This window comes from Protopterus annectens, chromosome 1.part0, assembly GCF_019279795.1.
Source record: "Protopterus annectens isolate FY-2018-M chromosome 1.part0, PAN1.0, whole genome shotgun sequence".
Lineage (NCBI taxonomy): Eukaryota > Metazoa > Chordata > Ceratodontiformes > Protopteridae > Protopterus > Protopterus annectens.
In genome coordinates, this window is record NC_056725.1 from 518,089,767 (window position 1) to 518,113,544 (window position 23,778).

General features: G+C 45.2%; 1 protein-coding gene across 2 annotated transcripts in view; it reads left to right on the top strand.

Annotated features, from left to right (window-relative positions):
* ZNF318 (zinc finger protein 318) overlaps nucleotides 1-23,778 on the top strand; it is an 843,467-nt gene that overhangs the window by 481,482 nt on the left and 338,207 nt on the right. For both annotated transcript variants that reach the window (XM_044061112.1, XM_044061104.1), the window contains exon 7: nucleotides 3,995-4,177. In XM_044061112.1, the coding sequence (XP_043917047.1) occupies nucleotides 3,995-4,177 (183 nt within the window). The remainder of the gene's footprint in view (nucleotides 1-3,994; nucleotides 4,178-23,778) is intronic.

A 23,778-nucleotide genomic window follows, 5' to 3' on the forward strand; every position in this document is an offset into this window, starting at 1 on the left:
GGAGCATGCCTGTATTTGGAAGTTGAGACTAGAATCTGCCTGTCATCAGGTATCGCTACACAGATTAATTCACCTGTCGCATGTTTTTGATGAGCTTAGTTGTACTTTCAGTACCTAAATTTAAACAGCAAGGGGGAGTGAAGTTGCATGATCTTGAGTTTGAGAGGTTAGTAATTGATTTGGTTGGGACAGAGTTGCTGTGAGATTGGTTTGTAGCTCTGTAGAATAGTTTCTGAACTGTCCTTCATATTGGAACCAGAAGTGGTTTCCTTGATTTGTATAATGAATCTTGAAGCTGTGTACTTTGTAAGAGGATTCCCTCTCATTAGTAAGGGTATCTTATCCAGGGACAAGGTGGCTATAACATCCCTGTATTCTTCCCTTAAGAATCATTATTGAGTACAATGCCCCTTCTGATGAACACGTTTGCGCGTGTATGTAAATACTTAAAGCACATCCAGCAGCTGGAGAGACCACAGAGATTTCTCACCAGGAGAATCCAGAGTCTCAAATATCTACCCTACAAAGATAGGCTAAAGGCCCTGTTCCTCTACTTGGTCTCTTACAGACTCCACAAAGGTGACATATGTCTGGCATACAAAGCAATCTCAGACCCTGCCTTGACGGGGCTGCTTCATATCTGCAAGTCAAGCTCCACTCGAGTAGCCTGCACCCACGACCTTAGCCTGTTCTGTGACATCAGTAAGAATTGTTGGCATGACAGATATGTCCCAGAGACTCCCCTTTTGTGGAGTAGACTCCCTCTCCACGTCAAGCAGAGTACTTCATTAACCATTTTAAGGGCAACCTGGATAACTGGATGGGGAACAGAAAACGCCCCAGGGATTCCACCTGTGTCTGTGCTGGACAATGGCATTGGGTGCTGACTTGTTGGAACATGGGCTAAATTCTTGGCTAAGCTTGTAAGGGCCTCAGGGCCAATAGCCTAGTAACTTTCTGTGATTGTCTCTGGCGAAGTTATGTAAACACCAAGTTGAATAGGTAAAATACAAAGGCAGTCAGCAGTTTCTTACTTGCCTGTAAGCATGACTTATTTGTGTAGAGGGTGTGGCAGTATCTTAGTCTTAACATGTTTTTGATGTGGAAAAAGAGTGGGTAGTTCCTTATTTGTAGCTGGTTTGTCAGTAGTCTGCTCCAGTTAAAGTTAACAAAGAGTAAATAAATATAAAGTAATTAGAATAATTTCTTAATTCTTTCCCAACATTTATATGTTAGAATATTGGGCAGAGATATTTTCTTGTTTGAGTTCTGTTTTGTGGGTGTTGAGTAAGCTTGTGCTGAGTGCAACCGTTTTACTTTGGGTGAGCATCATTTGAGTTTTTTTTATATATTCCATCTGTAGACTGCATAAATTAGATGTTTGAAGGGAAAGTTTTACACTAGGTGAGCTTTGTTGTGGGACTTAAAGTTTGAGATGCATCCACAGGGTAAATCGTAGTGGATTCTCCCACTACCTTAACACAAAGATGTTTGGTTACCATGCTGAGCAAGTAGTGCTCGTCCTACAGAGAGGGATGTTTTAAAATTTAGTAGACATGTGATATTTCTTAGAAGCCTTTGAGGTACTTGTTGGTCGAGGGGGTTTCTTAGAGATGGGCTTTTCTCCCTCTGATTGGTGGTTGGTTAAGCAGAATGTATTTTTTTTGTTCTCAAATCATGGTTTCTCATTTGAATTTGTGTGAGAAAGTGGTTGTAGGCCTGCAGCAGCAGTTTTGTCCACCATTGTTGCTAGTCATAATGTTAAAGTAAGTTGTACATTTAATCAATAGCAAAGCTGCTGTTGTCAGCAGATTAAGTGAATTATTTGTTTGTGAATTATGGCACAGCTGACGGCCCTGTATTTGGGTGAGTAGTACACTATGATACTAAATGGCTGCCTAAGGATTTCAGAAGTCTGGATCCAGGTGTAAATGTTAAGTCACGTTTTCTAATCCATGGATAGCCTATGGCTGTTCCGCCGTAATTTGTGGAGGATTTGTAATAGGTTGTTGGAATGACCAAGTATGGTGAGGCTGTGAGTGAGATCTCTGTCTTACAGCTTGAGTGTGGTGTTCAGTCAAGACCTCTACCCACTTAGTTTCTCCGCTTAAGTGGGTTTTCACTGGGTGCTCTGTTTTCTTTTTACTTCCACAAAATTTGCTGGTTGATTTGATTTGGCTTCTCTGGCCATGCTGTTGCAGTGGTTAGCGTTGTCGCCTCACAGCAAGAGGTTCTTCCATTCGATTCTCAGCTGGAGCGCCTTCTGTGTGGAGTCTGCATGTCCTCCCCATGGTTGAGTGACGTTAGACATGCAGGTAGATGCATGAATGAGTGTGCCTTCTTTGAAGGTTGAGCGTCAGGCTGGCAACTCGGCACCATAAAAAAAATCCACTGCCAATCATTAGCGGACCGGAGCTCCGCTGTGGCGACCCCTAACTGGGAAAAGTAGAAAGACATTACTTTTATTTGATTTGGCTTCTCTAAACAGTCCATAATTTAATCCAGCCCTTGTGTCACAGTTCATGACTGAAAAGGGTGTGTGTGAGACCAGATCACATGTCCATTTAATAATTAAAACGTGTTGAATCAATTTGGATGCTGATGCACTGTCCAGGTCACTCAAATCACATTGTGCTCTTGCTGGCTGTAATATTACTGAGAACGGTGGTACCATGTCTCATCATTGTTTTCTGCTGAATACCTTCGTACGTTGAGGTGTAGCAAGATGAGCAGCTGTGACATTCAGTTTGTAATAAGTGCATTGTGTTTCTTGGAAAGGATAAGTGTTTTGAAAAGAGTCTGGGCCATGGCTGAAAAAGCTCAACCAGCACATTTTGAGGAGGTAGAAAACAGCACCCAGTGAAGACACAAGTACGCAAGGAAAACTGAGTGACTAGATGTCCTGGCTGAACACCACACCTTACAACTGTAAGACAGCTCTCGCCAACAGAATCCCCATACTTGGTCTTGCATTCCAACACCCTGTGAGCAGTCCATCTACATAGTAATTAACAGTAAATGAGTAATCCTAATAATAGGAGATGCTTGGGCAAGGATAATTGGGGAAACTGTGTGTTGCTAGTGGTTTTTAAGAATCTTTGAAGAGACTCTGGAGGTTTTTTTGCTCTCATATACACAGTGCTGTGAAGTCATTTGGAGACAGTAATGGTTTGAAATACAGCAAGTTAAAGTATGAAGCGCCATTTAGGATTAAAAGGTTTAGTCACTTTATTAGTTTGGCAGTCCTTGTCTGCTTGTGGAATATGCATCTTGATCACTCTCCCTCTCTCCTGTCATATCTTGTTCTGAAAGGTCTAGTCATTAACGTTGTGTAGGTTACGGTCACCAACAGGATCTGGCTTTTCTGGAATATAGACTAGAAACATCAAAATGCATAGCTGTTAGCTAGCTTTAAGACTTAAGACCGTATTTACACAAATTAAGTAATTTATTTAAATCTTTAGCTCTTCTCATCCCTGCTTTTTTGTGACCAGTTTGTTTCAGTAAATCATACTGTTTGCACTCCTGGATAACTCACTCTGTGGGCATAGCTAGTTGTAGACGTTCTGTTTGTAAACTTTCACGTGGCCATTATATAAATAAGCTAGGAAATTAAACATTTTAAGTTATTCCAACCAAATCTTTAGCTTAAAAATAAAGCAGCAAAAGGGTAATTCATATCTGTCTGAAGTACTTGTTTTTAAAAGGTGTGTTGCCACTGGGTTTACATGCCCTGTAGTCTGATCTTCCCGTAGTAAGTTAACCATGGAAAACAAGTCTGCCTTTGTATGTTTATTATCCCAAGCAACATCCAGCAATATTTTAATGGTAATGATAGCAAAAGACATCTTTAATATCTGTTGTTGCTGTATGTAGCACAGGGATTGCTCTTGGGAAGCATATTTGTTTCTTACAGGTAAGGTTGCTTATTTTAATTAAAACAGAATGCATCTGGTAGACTTGCTTATTTACTTTTTTTTTTCTTTTCGTGTAGCAATCTAAAGCCTCTACAGAGAAAAACTCCAAGCCTCCAGAAGCTGCAGAGAAAGTCCCAGATATCAGTGGCGATCGCTATGATTATTACGACTCTGGGAATCACTGGTGCCAGGATTGTAACACCATGTGTGGAATTATGTTTGATTTTTTCACACACATGCATAGCAAGAAGCATCGTCAGGTATGTCTTGATTGTGCATTTTGGGCTTGTAATTGTGTGATGTAACATCTGATTTCTGAGAGAGTTCTCTTTCAACTGAAATTTTTGTTTTGTAGAAGTTTTATGCTTTCAATATTGTAACTGCTCATGATTGCCATACAAGAACATATAGTCTGCATTGATTTTTGTTCCGACAGCTGATCGCAGCTGCTTCTGCAGTCTGTCCTCTGTCTCCAGGTCTCTTAATCCAGTTTTTCCCTTTGGACTTACTGGGACTGGAGATGATGTTTTAGATGTCCCTCCCAGTGCAGTGTCACCTTGCTGCCTTGAAATTTTTTTTTAAATTGCTTGCCCTTAAACATGTCCATACATACATGGCACACAGTGGCTTCATTTATGGATGTCTACTTATGTCCTTGGGTAGATGAACTGACTTAAAAGTCTGCTTCTTTTTGTACCCTAGGGAATGGAGACACTAATCAAACCCCAGTCTCCTGGTTTAGTACCTCTGTGCATTTTTCATTATGTTTCTAATTAAAATATGGTGCAAGAAGGTTGTGCCTGTTTATTAAGTCTGTAGGGTAGAATTAGATGTTTAGTTTTCAAAATTAAGAAATTTGCTGTGTACAGTAATGGGCTGGCAAAATGCAGCATTCATTATATAACTACATTAGGCTTTAACTTTGGTTTTATGTCGGCTTTACCTGGAATAACCTTATGGATCTACATAATGAGCAAGGAAATGTTAAAAGATCTGAGGTCACATACTAAGAATTTCATGTGATGAATTAAGTGTCTGTAAATATTGATTAAAGCCTGAAGTTATTAGACCATATTATCTTAAAGTTCACTTCCAGAACTTTGTAAGAGAACGTACACGTTGTGCAGTGATGCGGGGTGGGTGGTCTGAAGTTGCTGTTCTGTATTTGGATGCATGTGTCATGTATTGAGATTGTGTATGATGTGCTAGGCTGGTAGGAGGCATTGCTACATTAAGATATGTTGCTTTGTGTCAGAGTTCTCTAAATTTCTCAACCTTTTGCTTCTAAAGTAATAAAAAAATGCTTTAAAGATTTTTCTCCCTTCTGATGCTGCATCTAGAAGTGCTGTTACTGGATCGTTGAGAATATTCACTTGGTGTATTCACAAAGCTTAACCAAAAACTGTTAAAGCTGAAATTTTAAATTCTCCCCAAAGTTGTGTTTGACCCTTTTGTTGCTAAGGTCTTTTAAAGATTTTATGAAAATTGATTCATGGAGTTACCCAAATCTTTCAGCCCTCCTTTTCAAAGTTCATCAAGAAATTTCTTTCCATTTTTGAAACTTTTTTTAAAGAAACAAAACAAAAACAGCCTCAGCAAGGTACAAACAAAATGTTTAAATGCAGTGGACAAAGGAGACTTAAGAAAGAGGGGGGGCCTCCTAGAACCAAAGACTTTCCACCTCTCAGAACCAAAGACTTTCCATAAAGTCATAATGACAAATTGCTTCTTAAAATCCCCTCCCACCACCTTCACCCTGGCAATTCCTTAAGTCTGTCCCTCAGTTTAGGTCTACATCTTCCTCTGTGACATCTGATAATAACAAATGAGTTCTGACAATTCATTAAAGTATGGATAGCAGCGTGTCACAGTCCTTTTCAGGGGATTCCTCCTCATCTTGCAAACCAGACTTACTGTTTTCTATAGTTTTGGCACAAATGTTGGTTCAGGGTGTGATAGAATCAGTCCCCTCAGACCCGACAGGATAAGGGTTTTATTCAAGGAGCTTTTTGATGCCAAAGTTCAAGATGACTGTCCGGATTCTGTTGCCTCTCATTTCTCCTTTCAGTTTTATGGTTAGACTTCTCGCCACATATTAATTAGCTCAAAATTCAGACTTGTTTTAAACTTTTTTTTTTTTTTGCATGTAACTTGCATTGTTAGCTCTCTGTCTTACCCTTTGGTTTATCTGCTGCACAAAAGGGTATTTACAAAATGTATGGCTCTAGTAATTTCTCACTGCAGACTAAAAGGCATTCACATCTTTCCCCATCCAGATGATTGTGTGTGTCAGGAAAGTTATTCTTAGTTTGAGATTTCAGGTGAACATAAATAAGTTGTTTGTCAATCCTTCCTAAAGAATAGTTGTGGGATGTTTTCTGGACATATCTTTCTTTGGACAAAGTAAAACTGTATTAAAATGTTTTCTGACCTTTTCCAGCCAGTCCCTGACATTTGTAAGAAAATGTATCAGGGTTTTGGTTTCATGGTCACGTTGATTGTCATGATTCTCTAGGTCAGATTTCACGTGAGAAAAATTCAGTAGTATTTCAGTTCAGTCTGTTCCCAACATCAACACCATTTCATCAGAGTTTGGTGCTGGGGATTGTAAGAAGGGAGTTACTGTGGATGGAAGACCAGTTTCCCTTCCTTTCCTTCTCCTCCTCCTCAGTCTGTCACAAAAGATTACCCAGACTTTGCTTGTGGAACTGTATTAAAATGGGTGAAAGTTCTAGGTCTGTAGAACAAGCAGGACAGAGAAAAGCATGTAAATGCTAAGGAAATTATCATAAATGCAATAAAATCCTTTAATATTTGCTCTCCAGGACCTTTGTAAATTATTAGGGACAACAATACAGTGGTGTGGTATATAAACGGGGGGCACCACATCTTACCCACTTACGTGCCATGGTAGTCCGAGATGTGTATCAACTCATTTCTCCTCTCAAGGCTTTATACATTCTGTCAGAGAAAAACAAGAAAGCATACAAGCTGAGTAGGACCAGCTCAGACCCTCGAGTAGAACCTGCACCTAGGGGTCTTCCAGGAATTGACCAAACAGTGGGGAGATGCTCAGATCCATTTACCTCCTTTCAAAACATAGATTCTGCTCAAGTATTCCTTGCAAGCATGCCTGGAAGACCAGTGATTTCTCAGTCTTATGGATAGGAATGTTGTGTGCCTGTCCACACTTGCTGCTGCTATATCTAGGGGTGTCCTATTCAGTGTTGCAGTATTCTTTATATATGAGTTGTATTCTGCCCTGTGACCTGACATCCAGCCAATATACAAAAGCTTCAAGCTGCTGTCAGTACGTGGGACATAACACATCAGCTTATCATCAGCCATAAAAAGATGTCCGCATGTACCAACCTCACAACTTTTCTGCTATTTGGAAGGTTGACTCCTGCGTTCGGTCTGCAGTCAGATTTCATTTGTGGGTCGCTACCAGCTCAAGTGCCCTGTTGGGTATTTTATTTCTTGTTACTGCCATTTGTTTTATTCATGTCATCCAGGAAGGGCAAGTGTAGATGTGGAAGGCAGATTCCACATAAAGATAGATTGCAAGGCAGTCTCTCAGAACTATTTCCAAATGTACAGAGCTGAGTATATGTTTTTGGTTTTAGACTTTATTTGTTGCTTAGATCTCTGTTAAAACTGTTGTCTCCCTGTTCTGAGAGACTGCTTTCCAATCTATCTGCAAATATACAGAGCTGAGTATATTTTTTGGTTTTAGAGTTTGTACTGTTGTTGCTTAGATCTCTGTTGAAACTGTTTTGTCCTACCTACACCTCCTATTTTTGGCTTGTAGTTTAAATTTGGTGGCTTTTGCAGTTGCCCACCCCACTGTAGATTTGATCTGGGACTCCCCCAGTCCCATCTCTTTACCACATTCTACCTAATAAATTCTTTCTGCACTTGATTTTAGTCCTTTTTAATTTAATTGTATTTTTAAAACTGTTTGATCTAATATTGCTACATACTCAAGTGGGCTAGCTTGCACTGCATGTGAATTGTTTTTACTACTGTTTTTGCTATTTTTCTGTAAAAAAAAAAAAAAAAAAACTGTAAGCCTGTTTCCTACCTTTCCTGTAACTAGTACTCCAGATGCAGATTTGCTGTATCCAGGACTGTATGTAAGCTTCTGAGCCCCCCAAGCCTTTCTGTGTTGGAGGGAAACCTTCTAGCTTATCAGTTTGAGTGGTAAGCACTAGGTAACCTATCTACCACATAAGGAGTGGTTCTGGCCCAGAAATTGTAGATGTTAAGTTGTCAATCTCGCCTTCATTCTTGCTGGATGGATTCGGAGCCGATCCTCGGCTCCGACTTGCCACTTACTAAAGCTCGAGAGCTAATTTTACTGGCTCGAGGCAACCCTATATCCCATGATGCTAGGCGATAACTACCCAGATCTCGTTTGCCACTTTCGCTTGCGAGGTGCGTTTTTACCGGCTCTTGGTAAGTTTTCAATTTTCTGACTTTGTCACTCACTTTTAATCTTAGTTCCACTTCTTTTATCGTGTTAACTGGTATCGGTTAAATTTTAAACCTTATTCCCCGTTAGTGGATGTTCATCGTGCATACAGCTGCAGTCATAACAGATGGGTTCTCCTGCCGTCGGGCGGGTCCTCGGTCGGCCGAATTCCAAAGTCTAGGTCCGGCGTCGGTTGTCGTCGCTTCTTCCCTGATGTCAGTGGTATAAAAGAACCAGCCGACGCCATTTTCTTCAGTCTTTCTTGCCACGCGGTGCCCGAAGCAGAAGCAGTTCGCAAGTGCCGGTCTGCCAGATCCTGAGATTACGAAAAATTTGGAAACCGAAGTCGTCTTAAAAGCTAAGTACTCCATTGGGGAAACTTTTCTTGCCTCAGACTGATGTCAGACAAAGTTAATAATTGTATTTCTTGTGGGAAGCAAATACCACATAAGGATTTCCATTCCCTCTGGTTACCTTGTTTAGGCCCAGACCACGACGTCTCGGTCTGGCACTTTTGTGCTACCTTCAACAAACGCACTATTAAGCGTCGGGCGGAGTTCGCCCAGCAATTTTTTGGGAAAGCGTTTAACTATACCATGTCGTCGGATACTCCGACTTCGGTTTTGTCTAAAAAACGCAAATACAAGGACCGACACTCTAGGTCCGTGGCCTCTACCGACACCACGCCAAAGCCGACTACACGTGGTCCGGTTCTCAGTGAGGCGCCTACGCAGCCCCTGATTACCGACGACACATCTTTGGTGGTGTCTCCTGTACCCGAGGTCGCAGGCTCCTCGGCCCACACCCCGACTACAGATACTGAAGCCACTCTTGGCGTTGAAACACAGAATGTGGACAGGTCCACCTCCACTCAAGGTGTCTTCAGACCTTCCTCTTATTTCTCCATCAAGGCTTTCACCAAGTCTAAAGCATCCATGCACCCTAAAAGACCAGCTACACAGGGCCCATGTCCAGGCCCCATGCCTAAGAAACAGATGCTTAAAATGGCTGAGGATTTAATTACTCTAATCAGAGGTTCTCAGCCACCTCTGGACAAAAGGCCCAGAGTGGAGGAAGATTCCCCCTCCTCTGATCAGGGCTCCATTATTTCAGAACACTCTGATGATCAGGAACAGTCTTACTCCCCTTTTGAAGACTCTGATGCAGAGGAGTCTATTCCTTCTGTATCCCCCCCTGAGGATTACTCATTTGGGGAAACTTTGCATACCGTAAGGGAACACTTCCACTGGGAAGGCCAGGATTATTCAGATTCCAAGAAAAGGCTCAGGGAATTTCTTTTGTTACCCCAGCACAGGCCTCTGGCTATACCTCCTGTCTTGGACATCCTAGATGATGTTTACTCTGAGGCCTGCCTTAACCTGGACACTCTACCTCCAGCTCCAGTTAAGCCTGACAGGTACTACAGGGATGTCCTTCAAGAATGCAACTGCAGTCCTGACATATGGGTTGTCCTGCCTCAGGCAGCCCTTCGGTCGGCCGGATACCAAAGTCCAGGTCCGGCGTCGGCCGATGTCGCCTACTCCCCGACATCAGAGCGGCTGGGGTATAAAGGCATCCGCCGAAGCCATCTTCAGTCTTTCTTGCCGCGCGGTGCCCGAAGCAGAAGCAGTTCGTAAGTGCCGGTCGGTCAGCTCCTGTGTTTTCAGTTACCGAAGTCATCAAAAAGCTAAGTACCCCGTTGAGGAGCATTTTTCTTGCCTCAGCCGATGTCAGAAAAAATTGAAAAGGATAACAATTGTTTGTCTTGTGGTAAACAAATACCTCATAAGGGCTTCCACTCTTACTGCCTTCCCTGCCTGGGCCCAGACCACGACGTCTCGGCCTGTGCTTGCTTTAATAAGCCCACACTCAGGCGCCGGGCAGAATTTGCCGAAGACTTTTTTGGCGAAAATTATGCTTATATCATGCCGTCGGAACAACCGACGGCACATATTTCCAAAAAACGTAAGGACCGAGACCGACATCCTCGGCCCGCGTTGTCCACCGATACCACTCCCAAGCCTACCGCGAGTGCATTGGCCTCTTCGGAGGCGGTAATTCAACCGCTCCAGGCCGACGACACCACTTTACCGCATACTTTGGTCCCGGAGGTTACCCCGGTGCCGGTTGTGGATTTCTCTCCTGAAACCGAAGCTCTAGACTTACCCGACACCATACCTGTGGATAAAGTTACTCCTGCACGTGGGGCAGCTAGGCCTCCGGTCTCCATGTCCATCAAGGCCTACACTCGTGCAAAGGCTGCCAGCCAGGTTAAGGCCCATCCTCCTAAAGCTATTTCCCAGAGCCATTCTTCTGATAAACAGATCATGACCGTAGCTGCTGATCTAATCTCTCTAATCAGAGGTTCTCAGTCGCACCCAGACAGGGGTTCTCTGCCTCCTGCAGATAAAAGGCCTAGGACAAATTATCCCGATACCCTCTCTTCAGATGAAGCCTCTAGGGATTCTGAGCACTCAGATACCTAGGAAGAATCCTTTCAGGCCTACGAGGACTCTGATGCTGAGGAATCAATTCCTTCTGCCTCTCCTCCAGAGGATATTTCTTTCGGAGAAGTTCTCCACTCCATGAGAGAACATTTTCAGTGGCAGGGCCAGGAATTTTCTGACTCCAGGAAAAGGCTGCGTACCTTCCTCAAGTTTCCCCAGCACAGACCTTTAGCTATTCCTCCAGTGTTGGATGTCTTGGATGATGTATACTCAGACTCCAGTGCTTCCCCTGATTCTCTCCCTCCTGCTCCTGTCAAGCCAGACTGATATTACAGGGTTCCTGAAACTCAGAAGCACCTCTTTAAGGCCCACTCTGTGGATCTAGAAACTATTTCTCAGGGTCCCAAAGGAGTGGCTACTTCCTCGGCCAAAAACCCTTTGCCCGCAGACAGGGAATCAAGGTCCCTGGAGAGATGGGGCAAAAAAGTTTATACCTCTTCCACCCTTGCCATGAGGTCACTTAACTGTCTTTTTCATATGTTTCAGTACCAGGATTACTTAATGGATGATTTGCAGAAAAAGCTAGCCTCTCCTGAGCCTATAGATAGAAAGGCATTGCAGGATTTGGTTCATAACACTCAGCAGGTTAGCAATCATTTTCTTCAGTGTGGTTATGATGCATTGGAAGCTTCATGTAGGTCAGCTATGACAGGGGCCGTTATACGTAGACATGCTTGGCTGAAAGAACAGCCACTGCCAGACCATGTTCAAGTAAAGCTCCTAGATGCACCTCTGGAAAAACAGAAGCTTTTTGGTGCTGCTGCACAGGATGTGTTGAAGTCCATTGAGGAAAAGGCTAAATCAGTACAGACAGTCAAGGATTTCCTCCAGGTTCAGCCACCGAGATTCAGCAGGAATTGGCCATCAAAGAATTGGTCCTTTCCAGACACTGACAAGTTTCAAAGGGGAAAAAGCAGGCGTGCTCGAGGTAGAGGGCAATACCGAGGCTCTTACAGGGGCTGCCAATGGCAACCTCCAAATCAGAGAAGTGGCGCAGGGAGCTCAGCTGCACCACAGGGACAATCACAATCACAATGACTTGACTTTCACCCCGCCGACCAAGGCTCAAAGAGAAGCACCTCTAGGCGGAAAATTATCCTTATTCTCAAAGAAGTGGCGCATTTTAACCAAGGACAAATGGATTTTGGACATAGTAGACCAAGGTTACAGGTTCCACTTCCATACCTTACCAACGAGACAAGGCATGCCAAACCTGCTACAAAATCAGAGGGCAGAGGCACTCATACAAGTTTCAAAGCTGTTACAAATAAAAGCAATAGAAAAGGTTCCTCCTCAGGAACAAGGCCAGGGATTCTATTCAAGACTGTTCCTTGTTCCAGGAAAAGAAAAGCAATGGAGACCTATTCTGGATTTGTCCACTCTAAACACTTTTCTCATTGTGCCAAAATTCAAAATGCTAACTTTACAGCAACTCCTTCACATGCTGGGCAAGGGGTCTTGGCTGGTTACTCTAGACCTCAAGAAGGCATACCTGCATGTCCCAATCAGACACAGTTGCAGAAGATACCTCAGATTTCTTGCAGGATCAGAGCATTATCAATTCTCAGCATTGCCGTTTGTCTTATCTACTGCGCCCAGAGTATTCACGAAATGCCTGGCATCAGTAGTTGCACATTGCAGGCTCCAGGGAATTCAACTATACCCTTACCTGGACGATTGCCTTATACAAGCAGACAGCAAACTAACTTTGATAAGACACTTGGATTATGTCATTCAATTACTACAGGCTTTGGGATATACAGTCAACATTCAAAAATCAAAACTACTGCCATCCCAACAGATTATTTTCCTAGGAGCCAAATTGGACACACAATCACAAATGGCTTTCCTCACAGAGGAGAAACAAGAACATTTACCAGATTACTTCAAAAGCCTAGCAAAGCTCACCCAGCTGACCGCAAGGAAAATCCTACAGGCCCTGGGGTTCATGGCATCTTGCATTCTTCTGGTACCTCTGGCAAGACTACACATGAGAAAGCTACAATGGTATCTAAAAAGCTTATGGTCTCAACACAGTCAAAATCTAGAAGACGTAATACCACTCATTCCATGCCTGCAAAGGGAATTTTTGTGGTGGGCTCAAGCAAGTCATTTAAACAAGGGCATGTCTTTCATCAAACCTCTAGCAAGTCAAACCATTACAACAGATGCCTCAGACCATGGATGGGGGGCACACATGGAGGGCAGATGCATTCAAGGGCAATGGACTCCCAGGGAAATGCATCTGCACATAAATCAGAAAGAGATGTTGGCAGTGATGCATGCAATCGAGGCCTTTGGGAAATCCCTTCAACAAGGTCATCTGCTAATAAGGACAGACAACACCACTGTCATGTGGTATATAAACAAGCAGGGAGGCACTCACTCTTACCCCCTCTGCAGACTAACAATGGCTGTTTTGGAAAAGTCCCTGAAACTGAACATCCACTTACAATCCCAGTTTGTTCCAGGCAAGGACAATGTTCTGGCGGACAGGCTGAGCAGAAATTTCTTGGATCCGCACGAATGGATGCTGCATCCACACATTTTCTCAGAAATAACAAGTGCATGGGGAAAACCGGACACGGATCTCTTTGCTTCTCACCTCAATCATCACCTGGAGAAGTTCTGTTCAAGGACGCACCATCCTCTAGCCTGGAGAACGGATGCCCTCTCCTTCAGCTGGAATTCCCTAACAATTTATGCATTCCCTCCTCTACCATTACTGACCAAGGTGTTACTGAAGATCAAAGCAGAAGAACCGAAAGGAATTTTGATAGCTCCAGACTGGCCAAGGCAGCACTGGTATCCATTACTACTGAGCATAACTCACACCAAACCGTGGCCCTTTTCTCAATGGCCTCTGCTTCTAACACAGCACAATTACAGGACTGTTCATCAAAACCTGCAAACATTGCAGCTGTCAGCTTGGAGAGTTCCATGACTTTCACCCATAACCTCTCTTTCCGAAAAAGTGCAAGAAATCTTGCTGGAAGCATGCAGACCTTCCACCAGAAAAACCTATTCAGCCAAGTGGAAGAGATTCAGCATCTGGAATGCCAACAAGGGTCAAGACGCATCAGTAATGAACATACCACAGATATTAGAATACTTGGCAGAAATGCTTCATAGTGGCCTCTCATATTCATCCGTAAAAATTCACGCTTCAGCAATCTCAGCAAAATACAACTGTGATCCACCTGTGTTTTCACATCCCTTGCTAAGACAGTTTCTAAGAGGGATAAAGAATATCAAACCTCCCAGAAAGCCACCAGTACCTGCATGGGACCTCAATTACGTCTTGGAAAAATTAACTCTTCCTTCTTTTGAACTAGCAGCATCTTCAGAAATGCAATTTCTCTCCTGGAAAACGGTTTTCCTGTTGGCAGTTACCTCGGCAAGAAGAGTCTCGGAGATACAGGCCCTGATGGCAGTCCCTCCCTTTTTCATTTTTCATCAGGACAGAGTTTCTCTGTGAACCAATCCTTCATTCATGCCAAAAGTGATATCCAGGGTGTCTCTAAATCAAGCAATTCACCTGCCTACCTTCTTTCCCAACCCTCAAAATAGGGGGGAAAAGCTGCTGCACACTTTGGACATACACAGACAATTACGCTACTACTTGGACAGAACAACCACCAGAAAGTCTGACCAATTATTTGTAGCTTATGCTGCTGGAGTGCAAGGAAAGGCAATCTCCAAACAAACCATTTCAAAATGGATTGGACACTGCATCAGATTCTGTTATTCCTTTCATGGAAAAGGTGTGCCAGCCAATATTAGGCCACACTCCACCAGAGCTATAGCCACATCCACAGCCTATCTAAGAGGAGTGGCTACAAAGGACATTCTGGAGGCTGCTACATGGAGCTCCGTGCATACATTTTCCAAACACTACAACCTGCCTTTATACTCCAGATCCCGAGCAGGCTTTGCTTCGGCAGTCCTGCAGGGTATTTTAGCTACACCATCTTTTTCTTAGATCCTACCACCCCCAGCTTGGCTATGGTATTCAACCCATATGCCAGGAGTGCAGTTGCATTCTTGAAGGACATAGTACAGTTTTGTACCTACCATAAATGTAGATGTCCGATAGATATGCAACTGCAGTCAGGTTTTCCCTCCCTCCTACCCCTCTGCAATTTTCCTTTTGGGTCCATTCCCCCTTTCCTCTATTAGCTGCGGATATCTGTTAAGGTGTATCTGTTTATTACTGTTGTGCATGTCTGGAATTTTTTATCCATTCACCAAATTTAGCCTTCTTTGGAGGGCACCTGGCATCTGGGGCAAGAAACACTGAAGATGATTGCGTCGGCGGATGCCTTTATACCCCAGCCGCTCTGACGTCGGGGAGTAGGAGACATCGGCCGACGCCGGACCCGGACTTTGGAATCTGGACGACCGAAGGGCTGCCTGAGGCAGGACAACCCAAATGTCAGGACTGCAGTTGCATATCTATCGGACAGCTACATGTATGGTAGGTACAAAACTGTACTTTCCTGACTCGCACCAATTTCTTTACAAAAGCCATGCTGCTGACCTAGAAACCATCTTACAGGGGCCCAAGGCTTCCATTGCCAAAAATCCACTGCCTTCCGAGAGAGATTCCAGATCCTTAGAAAGGTGGGGAAAAAAGGTATGTACCTCGGCTACCTTAACCATGAGAGCCTTAAACTGTCAGTTTCATATGCTAAAATACTAACAGTTTCTGTTATCTCAATTGAAAAGTAAAATGTCACAACCTGAATAACCAGACTTGAAGGAGTTGCAGGATTTGATGCGTAGTTAAGAACAAGTTGGTAAACGTACCTTACAATGTGGTTTTGATGCTCTAGAGGCCTCATGTAGAGCTGCTGTTACAGGCTCAGTCATATGTAGGCATGCCTGGCTCAAGGAACAAGCCTTGCCTGATCATGTCAAAGCTAAATTACTAGACGCCCCTCTTCAAAAGGATGTACTATTTGGGGCAAATGCTGAGGAAGTATTACGGAAAATGGAGGAAAAAGCTAAATCAATGCAAACTGTGAAAGAATTTCTACAGGTTCAACCCCCACGTTTTAGTAGAAATTGGCCTTCCAAAAACTGGTCCTTTCATGCCACAGACAGACGCCAAAGAGGCAGATAAAGGCACCCGAGGGGCAGAGGACAATCACAAGGATCGTACAGAGGCAGACAATGGCAAGCTCCTACACAAAGAGGTGGTGAGGGCAACTCAGTCTTTCAGAAAGCAGACCCAATGACTTTCCCCTTTGCAGGCCAACCAGGTCTGAAATGGCAGCCCCCTTAGGAGGAAAGCTGGCACTATTCTCAAATAATTGGCATGTTGTCACAAAGGACAAATGGATCCTGGACATTATAAACAGAGGCTACAAATTCCTTTTTCATACCCTTCCAAAAATGAGAGGCATGCCAAACCTGCCACACAATCAAAGGGCAGAGGCACAAAATCAAATTTCAGATCTTATAAACATGAAAGCTATTCAAGAGGTACCTACACACGAACAAGGTCAAGGTTTTTATTCCAGGCTATTTCTGGTTCCAAGGAAGGGAAAAGATTGGAGACCTATTTTGGATCTTTCCATCCTAAACACATTCCTACTCGTACCAAAATTCAAGATGCTCACTCTACAACAACTTCTTCCCATGCTGGGCAAGGAGTCTTGGCTGGTAACATTGGACCTCAAGGAGGCATACCTGCATGTCCCAATCAGACAAAATTGCAGAAGATACCTCGGATTTCTTGCAGGTTCAACCCATTATCAGTTCTCTGCATTGCCCTTTGGCTTATCTACTGCGCCCAGAGTATTCACGAAATGACTGGCATCAGTAATTGCCTACTGCAGACTTCAAGGGATACAAATGTACCCTTATTTGGACGACTGCCTGATCCAAGCGGACAGCAAGCACATTCTTCTGAAACATCTGGCTTATGTAATAATGTTATTAAACTCTCTGGGATACACAATCAACAAAGAGAAATCAAGGCTAATACCCTCTCGGAATATAATTTCCTGGGTGCCAATTTGGACACAAACACCCAGATGGCCTACCTCACGCCAGAGAAGCAGGGGCAACTAATTCAATATTTCAGAACACTGGCAAATTGCACCAGGCTGACTGCAAGGAAAATCCTGCAGGCTCTGGGATTCATGGCATCTTGCATCTTACTAATCCCATGTGCAAAGCTGCATATGAGAACACTACAATGGTACCTAAAAAACACATGGTCTCAACACAGCCACAGTTTAGAAACAATAATGCCACTAATTCCATGTCTGCAAAAAGAATTTCTGTGGTGGGCTCAAGCATGTCGAACAAAAACAGGTCTTCCATTCAGCAAGCCTCAAGCAAATCAAGCCATCACAACAGACGCCTCGGACTACGCCTGGGGGGGCGCACATGACAGACCGGTGCATTCAGGACAAATGGTCCCAAAAAGAAAAGCACCTTCACATCAATCAAAAAGAAATGCTAGCAGTAATAAATGCTATTATAGCTTTCAAGGACCTTCTACAACCAGGTCAACTATTGATAAGAACGGACAACACCACAGTTATGTGGTACATAAACAAGCAGGGTGGAACACATTCTTATCCCCTATGCAGACTGGCCGTGTCACTTTGGAACATGGCCAGGGACTTACAAATGGAACTACAAGCACAGTACTTGCCAGGCAAGGAAAAGACGCTGGCAGACAACCTAAGCAGGAATATGACAGATCCACACGAATGGAAGTTGCATCCAAAAGTTTTTACAGAAATAATACAAGAATGGGGAAGGCCAGACATAGATCTCTTTGCCTCCCACAAAAATAATCAATTGACAAAATTCTGCTCGAGGATCTTCCATCCAAAGGCCTGGAGAGTGGACGCTCTCTCTTTCAGTTGGACATAAATGATAGTTTATGCCTTCCCACCTCTTCCTCTGCTGCCCAAAGTCCTATTGAAGACCAGAGCAGACAGACCAAAGATCATCCTCATTGCTCCGGACTGGCCAAGGCAACACTGGTACCCACTCCTGAGGAGCCTGACGCATCCCCCTCCATGGACCCTGCCTCTTCTTCTGACTCAGCACAGCTTCAAAACTCTTCACAGTCAGCTAAAAACGCTCAATCTAGCCGCATGGAAGATTCCTTAGCATCACAGCAGGCCCTACTCTCCAAGAGGTGCAGGATGTCATTTTGGAGGCCAGAAGGCCATCAACTAGAAAAGCTTACTCCGCAAAATAGAAACGTTTTTGTGTCTGGAATGAGAAAAAGGGCAAGAACCCTGGAAAACTGAATTTACCTCAAATACTACAAAATTTGGCTGAACTGCTAAGCAGCGGACTTTCGTTCTCCTCCATCAAAATCCATGCCTCAGCCATTTCTGCAGAATACAACACAGATCCTCCTTTATTCTCTCACCCTCTTTTAAGACAGTTCCTCAGAGGGGCTAAGAATTTAAGACCTCCAAGGAAACAAGCCAATACCTGCTTGGGATCTCAATTTCATTCTGGAAAAACTGACTTTGCCTCCTTTTGAGCCAGCTGCCTCATCAGATTTGCAATATTTGTCCTGGAAAACAGCTTTCCTTCTGGCTATCACTTCAGCTCGTAGAGTTTCAGAACTACTGGCTCTCATGGCTGTTCAGCCTTTTATCATCTTCCATCAGGACAGAGTTTCCTTACGAACCAACCCGTCCTTTATGCCTAAAGTGATATCCAGGGTAGCTTTAAATCAGGCCATACATTTACCTACTTTTTATCCCAATCCCCAAAACAAAGGAGAGAGATTACTACATTCCTTGGACATCCACAGGCTACTGCGTTATTTGGACAGAACAAAACCTTTCAGAAAATCAGAACAGCTCTTTGTGGCCTATGCGGTATGAGCTCAAGGAAAACCAATTTCCAAACAGACAATTTCAAAATGGATAGCCCACTGCATACGCTTTTGCTATTCCTTTCATGGCAAAACTGTACCTACAGGCATTAGAACTCATTCCACCAGGGCCACAGCCACCTCTGCAGCCTTCCTCAGAGGAGTTCCTACCAAGGATATTTTGGAAGCAGCCACTTGGAGTTCTGTGCATACCTTCTCCAAACACTACAACCTACCATTATACTCCAAATCTAGAGCAGGCTTTGCCACTGCAGTCTTGCAGGGCATTTTGGCTCCTCCTAGTTCCACCTAGTGCCTACCACCCCTTTCTTAGCTTTGGGACTCTACCCATCTTTTATGACTGAAGCTGTATGCACGATGAACATAGTACAGTTTTGTACCTACCATAAATGTAGATGTTAGAGTGCTAATACAGCTGCAGTCCAGGTTTCCCTCCCTCCTTCCCCTCTAGGGGTATTCTTTTATGGTGTATTTTCTTGCAACTACTGATTTTTGATTATATTGCATTGCATTACTACATAATTTTATGTATTGCCTTCCTTCTGGGGGCACCTGACATCTGGGGCAAGAAAAACTGAAGAAAATGGCGTCGGCTGGTTCTTTTATACCCCTGTCGCACTGAAGTCAGGGAAGAAGCGACGACAACCGACGCCGGACCTAGACTTTGGAATTCGGCCGACTGAGGACCCGCCTGACGGCAGGAGAACCCATCTGTTATGACTGCAGCTGTATTAGCACTCGAACATCTACATTTATGGTAGGTACAAAACTGTACTTTCCTCTTATCCCAGTTATTTATCCCTTCCCCTAGGTTAGGCCTTAAGCCTGCCCCTTTCCTAATTCTTGTCAGGGATTCTGTGTAGTGTTTGGGTGTGTTAGTATCCCCGTTTCATTTTTTTTATTTGGATTGGGTGTTTGTGTGTTTTTTTACTTGGTGCTCCCTCGACACTTATGTCGAAGGACACAAAGGTCTCAGGCTTGAAGAAGTGTGACTCGTGCTGTCAAAATGTCTCTGACAGATGGTCACACTTGTGTTTACTGCCTGGGACCTCTGCACCTGCAGGACTCTTGTTCTATGTGCCATGCATTCAGCCCAAGAGTCCTGCAGGAGCGCAGAAACAAACTAATATTGAGGGGCTTATTAAAGCCTGAGAGCTCCCCGATTAAGTCTGCTCCGGGGAAGCCTTCGAAGCCAGCAAAGCCGTCGGTTCCGAGTCCCAAGCCATCGGCTGCTGGCTCTCCTTCTGTGACAAGATCGGCTCTGGCCAGTGCCGATCCTTCTGTGTCACAGCTTCCAGTATCGGCTCCACTCTGTGCCAATACCGCTGAATCTTTGTACTCGCTGTCTGCTCCGACTGGAGCCGACGTATCCTCGGCTCCTTCGGCTCCACCCACCTCCAGAAAGAGGTCAAGATCCCCTTCGTTGGAGTCTATCCATTCGGCTCTGAGATCGCCCCTGCTCTGAGCGGAGCCATCGGAGACTATCTTCTCGGTCATTCAAGCTTTCTGACCACGACCTTGAGAGAGTGGTGAGTAGGCTATTAAAGTCTCAGGCATTGGCCCAAATGCTCCATAGCCCGTCTCATCAGACGGTAGCTATCACACATCCACCTATTATTCCTCCTTCGACTCTCCTACAGAGTTCGGAGCCGTGATTGTTGTGGCGTCGGGAGCCGATACCTCCCCCTTTGGCTCTGTCGTCCTCTGCTCCGATCTCCTCCTTGATGCCTTCATTGGAGGGATCCGGGTGCCTGGTCTCTCTCGCCGGCTCCGAGGGCGCGAGTGGCATCGGACCCTTGTCCGACCCTGTTCTCCCTCTTGGAGCTTCGGCGCTGGTGAGCTCTGCCCCGACATCGGCCTCGGACCCGTCCCTGTCGGTGCGGCCTGGGGTTCCTATCTCTTCGGAGCGGGAGCCTTCTGGCCTCTGTGATGGGGGAGCCTTCGAGGTGATGAGGAGTGTGCTAGCCCCAGGGCGTAGTCAACGGTCAGTTCCATCAGCTCCTCCCACTACAGTGCCTGCTGACGTCTCTTCCCACTCTCTTGCTCCCGGGCCCAGAGATCCAATGCCTCAGGTTTCCCCACTGGGAATATCTTCCTCTTCCGAGGCTTCTCCTGACCAGTCAGGTGAGCCTCCGCGTAAGAGGACATGTAAGAGGAAACATCTAGACTCCCCCGAGTCTATTACATCCGATACCGACTTGGATGAGTTGGAGGGATCCCCAAGGTCCCCCTCTGAGGATGTGTCTCTGACATCCTTGAAATCCTTAAGCAGAGGGGGGGAACTGGCCTTCCTTTAATCCTTCCGAGGACGAGTCTGTTTACCTGGAGGTGTTTGGTTCTCGACCCTCCACCTCCTGGGTGTCTCCGCCTTTCGACCCTCTTATGGATGTGGTGGCTCGGAAGGCATGGACGGCCCTGGATTCGGTGGAACCCACTCCTCGGAGGCCTTCTAAATTCATTACGGCCCCACCTGATAGGCAATTTTTGACAAAAGGTGTCCCGGTTGATGCCATGGTGGTGGCTGCAGCCACCAAGAAGGAAGTAGCTGATCCTTCAGTATCTATCCATCCTCCTAACAAGGATTCCAGGACTATGGATAGGTACGGTAAGCGGATGTTTTCTTCAGCGTCCTTTGCCATGCGGTCGCTGAACTACTTGTGACTTCACCCGCCTTCAGAGAGATGTTCTCAAAGAGTTGGGAGACGTTTTACAGGATCCGTCAGCTGCTGGGTCCCAGGATAAAATTAACTCACAGCTAGGAACCCTAAACTCTATTGTTAACTCCTCCATGCGGCTCATTTCATATGCAGCCGATGGAGCGAGTAGGGCCGCAGGCACAGGAGTGGCATTAAGGCATCATGCCTGGATGCGGCTTTGTAATTTTGCAGACCCCTTCAAGGCGTCCTTCACAAATTCTCCTTTTGATGGTTCAACCTTGTTCGGACCTCAAGTGAAAGACACCTTGACCAGATGCGAAGAAGATGGCAAGACTCTTTCTGCCGTAGGAGTCAGTTTCTCCACCCCTTCAAGACCTTACCCAAAGGGTCAGAAGGGAGGGAAAATGTGGTTCCGCAAATCTCAAGGAGCATTGCCTGACGCACGAGGTCAGTTTACCCCAGAGGCAGAGGGGGTAACAACAACAGACGCCGCCCTAGGGGCAGAGGGGGTCCGCAGAATCAGGGTAGCAGGGAGCCTCTCTCTGACAAACCCTTCCAGCATCCCTGAGATGTTGCCCGATTGTCCACCTTCGGAGGCATCCGGGGGAAGATTGTCACTGTACCCAAAAGCCTGGCTTTCCATTGCTCAAGACAAATGGGTACAGTCGATCATATCCGAGGGTTACAAAATTCCCTTTATCCAAACCCCTATTCAGCAAAAGGGAACCCTTCCAGACGTTCCACCCGGTCTAAGGGAACTAGCAGTACCAGAGATATCAAAACTGCTAGCAAAAAGAGCCATCCAGCCAGTCCCAGCAGATCAACTAGGATCTGGAGTCTACTCAAGGTTCATTTTAGTACCAAAAAAGACAGGGGACTGGAGACCAATATTAGATCTCAGCAAACTAAGCAAGATTGTAATGAGAACAAGATTCCGGATGGTCACGCTACAGTCCATTCTACCCTTTTTGGGCAAGGACAATTGGATGTGCTCGGTGGACCTTCAGGATGCGTACTATCACATCAAAATTCACAGGCGCTCCAGAAGGTTTCTCCGCTTTCGGCTGGGGGCCAGTCACTACCAATTCAGAGCCCTGCCCTTTGGGCTCACTACAGCTCCCAGAGTGTTCACCAAATGTATGGCAGCTGTTACGGCTCACCTGAGACGTCAAGGATTCTAGGTGTTTCCGTATCTAGATGACTGTCTCCTCACTGTCACCACCAGGCATCAACTTCTCCAAGCCAGTGATTACACCATTCACATTTGCAGAGGGCTAGGAATCTCTCTAAATTTCGAAAAATCTGCCTTGTCACCTTGCCAATCTATTACCTTTATAGGTGCCAGTTTGGACACCGTACAACTTTCGGCAAAGTTAACAGATCAAAGGATCTTAGATATTCAAAACCACATCCATGTTCTTCTTCAGAGCGACAAAATTCATGCCAGGTATGCCTTGAAAGTATTGGGTCTTATGGCGGCCGCCATAACAATTCTTCCCCTTGCCCACTTTTACATGCGTCTCCTACAGTGGATGCTTTTCGCCCAATGGTCCTTTCAATGACTCCCTATGCATCACAGGATCATAACTCCAGCTTGCAAAAGGCATCTGTCCTGGTGGATATTGTCCCCTCAAGTCCAACAAGGCAGACCCTTTGTTCCTCCCACCCCGGTCGCCACGGTTACATCGGACGCCTCCCTGATCGGGTGGGGGGGCATTATCAGGGCAGGATGGTCCATGGCACTTGGCAACCTTTCGAATGCCACCTGCATATAAATGTCCTGGAGATGAGAGCAGTGCTTTTAACGTTGCAAGCCCTCCACGACTCTCTTCCCCTGGGGACTATTGCAATCCAAATGGACCATATGTCCGTAGTGTGGTATATCAACAAGCAGGGCGGAACCAAGTCCTATCCCCTGTGTCGAGAGGCACTCAGACTTTGGCAGTGGGCAATCTCTTCTCAGCGGTTTCTGATAGCAATGCATATCCCCGGGAAGTCCAACATCATAGCGGACAGGTTGAGCAGAGCTATTCTCATGCCTCACGAGTGGTCTCTCAAACAATCTGTGATTGAAGAGATTTTTCAGAAGTGGGGCCTTCCTTGCTGCGATCTTTTTGCTATGCCTTGAAACGGCAAATGCCCTGACTTCTTCACCCTCTTCCCCCTTCCAGGCCATCCCCCCAGAGACGCTCTAGTCCAAGATTGGCCCCGGGGACTTCTCTTTGCCTTTCCACCTTTTCCTCTAATACCACAAGTAATTCAGAAAGCAACCGCCTTGAGAGCCAAGATGATTCTCATTGCCCCTTATTGGCCTCGACAGATATGGTTTCCGTTCCTGCAT